The sequence below is a fragment of the Chrysochloris asiatica genome, unplaced genomic scaffold, assembly GCF_000296735.1.
Source record: "Chrysochloris asiatica unplaced genomic scaffold, ChrAsi1.0 scaffold00040, whole genome shotgun sequence".
NCBI lineage: Eukaryota > Metazoa > Chordata > Mammalia > Afrosoricida > Chrysochloridae > Chrysochloris > Chrysochloris asiatica.
In genome coordinates, this window is record NW_006408558.1 from 18,986,424 (window position 1) to 18,995,113 (window position 8,690).

General features: G+C 44.0%; 1 protein-coding gene across 1 annotated transcript in view; it reads right to left on the reverse strand.

The window, feature by feature from the left end:
• The window catches only part of PACS1 (phosphofurin acidic cluster sorting protein 1), a 232,045-nt gene that overhangs the window by 77,273 nt on the left and 146,082 nt on the right, over positions 1–8,690 (reverse strand). Inside the window, exon 2 of the mRNA XM_006860900.1 lies at positions 3,902–3,989. Coding sequence (XP_006860962.1) covers positions 3,902–3,989 — 88 coding nt within the window. The remainder of the gene's footprint in view (positions 1–3,901; positions 3,990–8,690) is intronic.

Consider the following 8,690-nt stretch of genomic DNA (forward strand, 5'->3'; position numbering starts at 1 on the left):
CTGAAGAACAGATTTGATGCATTAAACACTAAAGACCAAAGACCAGAAGAGTTGTGGGATGACATCAAGAACAGCATACAGGAAGAAAGCAAAAAGTCATTAAGAAGACAAGAAAGAAGGAAAAGGTCAAAATGGATGTCAGAAGAGACACTGACATTTGCTCTCCAGTGTAGAGATGCTAAAAAAGGAAATGGAAGAAATGAGGAAGTACAAGAGCTAGACAGAAAATTTCAAAGATCAACTTGAGAAGATAAAGCCAAATATTACAACAAAATGTGCAAAGATCTGGAGTCAGAAAACCAAAAAGTAAGAACACACTCAGCATTTCTCTAGCCGGGGGGAACTGAAGAAAAAATTCAAGCCTCGACTTTTGTTACGGAAAGATTTTCTGGGCAAAGTATTGAATGATGCAGAAAGCATCAAAAGAAGATGAAAGGAATACACAGAGTCACTGTACCAAAAGGAAATGGTTGATGTCCAGCCGTTTCAAGAGGTAGCACATGATCAAAAGCCAATGATACTGAAGGAGGAAGTCCAAGGTGCATTGAAGAAATTGGCAAAGAACAAGGCACCAGGAATTGATGGAATCAAAATTGAAATCTTTAAAGAAAGTGAAGTGGCATAGGAGGCACTCTATGTAAAAAAAAAAATTGGAAGACAACTATCTGGACTACTGATTGGACGAGATCCGTATTTGTGCCCATTCCAAAGAGAGGTGACCCAACGGAATGTGGAAATCATCAATCATCGGGCAATCTCTTTGGTATCTCATGCAAGTAAAGTTTTACTAAAGGTGATACAGAAACAGCTGCCAGCATACATTGAGAGAACTTCCAGAGGTTCAAGCCGGATTCAGAAGAGGCTACGGAATGAGGGATGTCATTGCTGATGTCCAATGGATCTTGGCTGAAAGCAGAGAATATCAGAAAGATGTTTACCTGTGCTTTACTGACTACGCAAAGGCTTTTGATTGTGTGGATCATGACAAGCTATGGACAATATTGCAAAGTATGAGTATTCTGGAACACTTAATTGTGCTTATGAGGAATCTGTACATGCACCAAGAGGCAGTTGTTCGAATAGAACATGGGAACACTGAATGGTTTAAAATTAATAAAGGTGTGCGACAGGGTTGTATTCTTTCACCATACTTAGTCAACCTGTATGCTGAGCAAATAATCTGAGAAGCTGGGTTCTATGAAGAAAAATGTGGCATCAGGATTGGAGGAAGACTCATTAACAACCTGGGATATGCAGATGATACAACCTTGCTTGCTGAAAGTGAAGAGGACTTAAAATATTTACTGATGAAGATCAAAGAGCACAGCCTTTGGTATGGATTGCATCTCAATATAAAGAAAACAAAAATCCTCACCACTGGATCAATAAAGAACATTCTTATCAACAGAGTAAAGATTGAAGTTCTCAAGGACTTCATTCTTGAACCGACTATCAACACTCAAGGAAGCACCAGTCAAGAAATCAAACGACATACTGCATTAGGCAGATCTGTTGCGCAAGACCTTTTTAAAGTGTTCAAGAACAAAAATATCAGTTTGAGGACTAAGGTGTGCCTGACCGAAGTCATGATTATTTTCAGTCGCCATATATGCATGTGAAAGTTGGACAACGAATAAGGAAGTCCTAGTGTGGTGCTGTGGGTTAATAGGCTGAACTACAAAGTCTGTTTGAATCACAAGGTCTATGGTTCAAGCTCACCAGCCACTCCTAGGAAACCCTATACAGGGTTGCTATGAGTCAGAACCGACTCGACAGCACTTAACAACAAGAATCTCTAAAACTTTGGAATATTCGTAATGATTTAAGCATCCTTGATAAGGACTCTAGAGAGGACAGGCTATGCTGAGAGGTGACTCTGAGGTGGGGATCTGCTCAGGCCAGAGGGGGACCCGCCTCATGATGACCTCATGGTGGCCTGGTCAGAGTTCTACCTCATGATTGTCTTGTGGTATGGATCAGCCTCATGGAAGTGGGGCTAGAGTTTGCATTCCATAGTGAAACCCCAATCAAAGCTCCATGGGCCTCCTGGGTGGGGAAAGACATTGATGCACAGGGAGGGCAGTGTGTCCCTTCCTGGGACTCAGAAACTCCGGCCCTGGCCCTATGTGTCTTCTTCATTTGTATCCTTTTTTCTGTAATTAAACTGTGAGTTCTAGAAAATTACTGAAATGGAGGGATGGTGGAAGCAGTGAGGTCAGAAGGGGGCTGGGAACCCTTGACCTTACAGCTGGGATACTAAGGGGTTAGAGATAACCCTGAAATTGTAGCCAGCAGGTCAGAGGTTAGGGAGCCCAATAGCACCCTCCAGCTTGCAGCTGGTATCCTGAGGGCTTATGGGAAAATCTGGAGTTGGTCAGTCACAGCAAGGGGGGCACCTTGAATACCAGAGCTTGCAGCTGGCATCTGCAACCTTCAGTAGACTTGGCAGCCTGAAGGATAGTGTCCTTTTAACTTGTGAGTTCTAACCTCCCTCAGCAGGGCTGCATCAGAGGGAGTAGTACTAAGTGGGCAGCAGGTGTCAGAACTGAACAGAGAAGTGGGAAGTGGGAAGTGGGAATTAGTTACTTCTCCCAAGTTGGTGGCAGGGAAAGGGTGGCATTTGGATGTGCCCACTCCTTCCCCAACCTACTTAGAAATTCTGAGAATAGGATGGAAACCAACACCAGCCACCGTAGCAAATCCCGTGCAGCTAACAAAGTATACTAGCATCTCTATCACTTGACTCAACAAGAATCCTAGTAGATAGGCAGTGTGGGGCAGGGAGAACCATTTCTGGTTTAGACAAACCCACTAAGGTTGCAGATACTTAAGTAACTAAACTAAGAGGCAGGACAGGGACTCTGGTCTCATGATGTTAGTCGTCTGCCCATTACCGCGCCTGCTTTACTGAGTGAAGGGACACAAACTTAATGCTCCAAAATGGCCAGGCTAATGTCAACTCAAACCATATTTCCTATCCCTTCCCAGTACTCTGGTAGCGTAGTGGTTACGAATTGGGCTGCGAACCTTAAGGTCAGCGGTTCGAAACTACCAGCCGCTCCGCGGGAGAAAGATGAGGCTTTCTACTCCCGTAAAGATTTACACCCTCGGAAACCCTGTACAGGGTCGCTATGGGTCGGAACCGACTCGACGGCACTTAACAACAACAACAACCCAGTACTCCAGCTATCTAGGAGGGAGCGGACAGCCCCGCCTCCCACTATGCATATGGAAACTCCTTGTTCTCACACTTTAGTTATGCATATGCTGGGAAACTGCAGAGAGCCCCCTCCTCCCACTATGCAGACCAAAACTCTTTCTTCTCTAGGGAGGGGGCAGGCAGCCCAGCACTTTTTGCTTTTTTCCTTGCTCTTCCTTGTTCCATAGCCACCCTGACCGCACTAAGGAATGTGAAGCTTGCATGTTGTTGTTGTGGCCTCATGGCGACCCTGTACAGGGTTTCTGAGGCTGTAAGTCTTTATGGGAGCAGAAAGCCTCATGTTTCTACGGCGGAACAGCTGGTATTTTTGAACTGCTGACCTTGTGGTTCGCAGCCCGATTCGGAACCACTACACTACCAGAGCCCCTAGCCCACACCCCACGCACAGAAGAACTTCACTGTCCAGCCAGCCACCACTGGAAACAGTTGTTTTGTTTTCAACCTTTGTAAGTAACTTCCCTTGTCAATAAACCATCTGTTTAATTTTCTTTTCTGTAATAAACTAATGTCTCTTGGATTGGGTACCAGTCGTTTTCTTGGTCTCCTGGCAACTATGTATTAGGAAGGCTTTTCACTTCTGGATCTAAACCCCAACTGAGAACCGGTGACCTTTAGGGCTTCTGAGTCCTGAGAAGGGCAGTCCTCCCCCTGGGCTCTGAATGATAACACTATTGAACTCACCTGCAGCTTCACAGCAATGACCACGGAGTTAAGATCCTTGTCCATTTCTTTGAGCATGACAAGCTTCTTCAGGGTCAAGCTGAACAGCCTAGGAAAGTTCAGAGAAGAAACATTTGTCAAGAGTCAGGAACTTAAGAGAAAAGCAACAGACCGTGTGCAGGGAAGACCCGGTTGTTGCTGTTAAGTGCTAGTGAGTCAATTCAAACTCACAGTGACCCTGTAGAGGGCTTCCGAGGAGCAGCTGGTGGGTTTGAACTTCCGACCTTGTGGTTCGCAGTCCGGTGCTGATCCCACAGCACCACACCAGGAGTCCAGGGAAAACCCTGCTTAACCTAAAAGGAGAATGTCAGAATGCTGCTCAGTACAAACTGTCCTCCTATAAAGGAACAGCCTTCTGATTTCACTTTGAAGTTTATAAATGTCAAAAAGGAACACTATTCCATGAATGTCTGTTGTTGTTGTTATTGTTAGGTGCCATCAAGTTAGTACCGACTAATAGTGACCCTATGCACAACAGAACGAAACACGGCCCGGTCCTGGGCCAACCTCACAATTGTTGCCATGCTTGAGCCCACTGATGCTGCCACTTTGCCAAACCATCTCTCTGGGGGTCTTTCTCTTTTTCTCTGACTCTCTACCTTACCAAACATGATATCCTTCTCCAGCTACTGGTCCCTCCTGACAATATGTCTGAAGTATGAGAGACAAAGTCTGGCCATCCTGGAGCACTCCGGCTGCACTTCTTCCAACACAGATCTGTTTGTTCTTTTGGCAGCCCATGGCACTTTCAATATTCTCCTCCAACACCAGAACTCAAAAGCATCAATTCTTCTACAGTCTTCCTTATTTACTGTCCAGCTTTCGCTTTTCTTGTATAGCATGACTGATCTTGATAGGTACTTTTTTTTGGCGATGAATGCAACACCATTCCTCTTTAATTTGTCATTCCTGGCATAGTAAACCATGTGATTGTCAGATTCAAAATGGCCAATACCAGTCCATTTCAGTTCACTAATGCCTAAGCTATCGATATTTATGTGTTCCATTTCATTTTTGACAATTTCTAATTTTCCTAGATTCATACTTCGTACATTCCATGTTCCAGTTATTAATGGATGTTTACAGCTGTTTCTCTTCATTTTGAGTCTGTGGAAGCCTGTTTAACTCAAGTCAAAACCAGTATGTGTCTTTACTCCTAATACGTGGAGCAATTTCTGAGGGGAGAGAGGAGTGAAGGGCAACAAGAAGGAATGGATGCTTCTTTCATGGGCCCAGTTCCTCTTCTATCTTACAATCACATCTGAAATGTTTACAGATGCCAATCTTGAGCAGCACAGAGATCATCCACACAAACAAAACAAAACAGGAAATGGTTTAAATCACCACAAATACAAGTTCAGCTGAGTTTTGCTCAAGTAGACAGAAGAGTCTTTATTGCCGCACTCAGGAAATGTGCTAACTAAAACCCCAACTTTCCTAAGAGTTGGGAAGGAAACTTTGGCTGCTGCCTTTCTGCTTCTGGTTTGAGTAGTTAAAGTTTTAAAAACATTCTTCTTGGAGTGGTTCCAGAAGAGTGAAGTTGCTGACCAGAGTCCTAACAAACCCTGAGAATCAGACTCTAAAGTATTCACTGCATATTTTCTCCGCAGGGCCACAGCTCTCCTGCCCCCATTTCCTCCTCCTTCACACTATAAGCTCCAGCCATGCTGACTTTCTTTCGTTTCTTGGAGATGCCATCCTCGTTCTGACATCAGGACCTTCCTAGGCTGTTGTTTCTTCTGCTAGCACCACTCAATGGCCTGCTCAGCCTGAGGTCTGGGGTTTCATCGCTGGCAGGAGCACTTACTGCACAGTTCCTAGGGTTTGTGGTGGTCCCTTCCTAACGCAGTTGATGGCCTTAAGAGCAAAACTTAAGGTTTCCCAAAGAAGAGGAAGTTCTGGCCCAAGACTGCAGCATCAACTACTGACTGGGTTTCCTGCTTGCTGGCCTGTACTACACATTTTGGACTAGTCAGCTCCAACAATTGCAAGAGCTAATTCTTCAAATTAAATCTGGTGGCACAATGGTTAAGCCCTAGACTGCTAACCAAAAGGTTGGTGATTCACGCTCAATCATGGAATAAAGACTTGGAAATTTGCTCTGTACAGATTACAGCCTAGAAACCCCCCCCCCCCCCCCCCCGGGCAGTTCTACTCTACTACATGGGGTAGCTATGATTGGAATCGACTTAACGACACCAAACAACAGCAACCTATTTATCTGTATATATACAAATAAAAATGTTTAAGCATATAAAGTTACATCCAGCTCCTATGACTCTTGCTCTGGACAACCCTGATTGATACAAGGAGGCAGGAGGGCTAGACACGGAAGGAAATGTACAACAGAAATGTGCCAAGAAATGCAGGTGGCTACTTTGTTGTTGTTAAGTGCTGTGGAGTCAGTTCCGAGCCATAGCGACTCTGTATAGGATTTCTGAGGAGCAGCTGGTGAGCTTCAACCACCCACCTTACAGTTCAAACTGACTTTACAGTCCAGCTCATTAACTTGCACCACCACACCAGGACTCCAAGGCAAGGCAAGGGATTCTCCCTTGAACTTCCAGAAGAAATACAATCTTGCCAGCACCTTAATTGTAGCCCAGTGTGGACGATTTCAGACATCTGACTTCCAGAACTGTAGATAATAAATGTTTAAACTACTAAATTTGTGGTAATTTGTTACAACAGCAATAAAAAAAACTAGTATGCAGACAGTCCCTGGGTTTTGAGAACCTCTGACTTACAAATAACTCCTACTTGTTCTTTTAATGTTATGTAAATTTGCCCTCACTTTGAAACGAAACCCTGCTGGCAACAAATTCTCCATCACAATCACTTTCCATTGCAGGTGCAGCTTTTAAATCATTGAAAAGACTTTAGCCTTTATGAACTATGTACACTTGTTCTGGAGTCCTGGTATGGTGCTGTGTGTTTATGTGCTGAACTGCAAAGTCGGTTTGAACTGCAAAGTGGGAGGTTCAAGCTTACCAGTTGTTCCTCAGAAACCTAATACATGGTCGCTATGAGTCAGAACCAATTCAACATCATTTAACAAGAACACACACCTCGGACTGTCTGTACTAACTTCTACACCGGAGCTCTGATTACACGGTGGCTTCAGCTACTGACTCGTTCACCTGTGTGCTCCGAAAACACTTTCCTCAATCCTGATAAACTGGAATCACCTCCAAAGTCTTCCCATTGATGACAAAGATGACCCAGAGGCTCACTGGATTCTTCTTTCCCTTCAGCAGGGAGACATGCTGACCCCACAGGGACCTTGGTTCTCCTGACACCCCTGGGATGATCATATTGCACATAGCTGGTGCTAAGAAACTAACAAACTAGATTATTTCACTTGGATGTTCAAGGCTTGCTGGAAAAGAGAGGGTTCATGATGGGGATGAACCCTTAGGTTGCTAAGGATGGAAGCTTCTGATGGATTAGATTTTTGTCTTCTAAGCAAACATTTCCACTTTTAGGCTGAGCTGCTGGCACTGAATAAACTCTCTGCAAAATCCTAGTCTCTCCAGAATAAATCAGGGGTACATGTACTTCTTCCCCGTGGTGACCCCTTCACTTATTCACATACCTCAAACACTTAAGCAGGACAAAGCACTACACTCTGACTATAGGGTCAGAGTCAGCTGCAAGATGGGCAGTTCAAACCCATCAACTACTCCTTGGAAACCCTATACAGTGTCGCTATGAGTGGGAACTGACTCGAAGGCACTTCATAACAACAATTCTGTGAGATGTAGGTATTCTTGTTGGAGGACAAACAGAAGGACGTGGTCCTTAGCCTGTGAAGTTCACACAGTCCAGTGAGCGAGACAATTACTCAGTTACACTCCTTGTCTGTCTGTTAGCTCTTTTATGCTTTTTAATACTTCGGAGCTTCTTCCTTACAAAACATGAAATATTGCAGTAAAATACAGTGGAATTATGTGAGGGAGGGCAAATACATCACAGACCAACAAACATTTGTTGAATGAATACACAAGCCTTTACACCACAGCACCTACTGCAGGTGACAAAGCACAAGAAAGGCTGGGTGTGTTCAGTTATTTACTTTAAAACACCACAGCGATCGATCACAATACCTTATGGCATGACTTAGGGGACTTCAGGACTTAGGAAATACGTATTCTAGCCCTTCAAAGTATAAGACGTTTATCACTCATTATGGCCACGTGCTAGTTGCTTGATATGTATTTCATTATCTCATTTAAATCTCACAATAATTCTAGAGGTAGGTATCATACCATTTTACTGATAAGAATGCTGGGATGGGCAAAGAAACTTGCCCAAAGACTCACAGAAAACCAGTGGTGCCAAGATGCAAATTTAGAACTTAGTCCAGGACCCAATTTAAATTGGTACAAAGCACTTTAGAAAATTAAAGAAATTTTATCTAACTCCAGATTAATACTTGCAGAAGACAAAAGGGCTTCAAAACACTTGAGGAAAAATGCAATTAAAATGGTCTGCGCCTTGATCATGTTGTTGTTAAGTGCCACTGAGTGTGTCCGTATGTAGGGGTTCTGAGGAGCTGCTGCTGAGTTAAAACTGCCTACCTTGCAGTTAGCAGTCTAATGTGTTTCCTATAGCACCACACCATGACCATGTTGTTGTTAGGTGCCATCAAGTCAGTACCGACTCATAGTGACCTTATGCACAGCAAAACGAAACACTGTCCGAATCTGGGCCAATCTCATTAGTGCTGCCACACTTGAGTCCATCGATG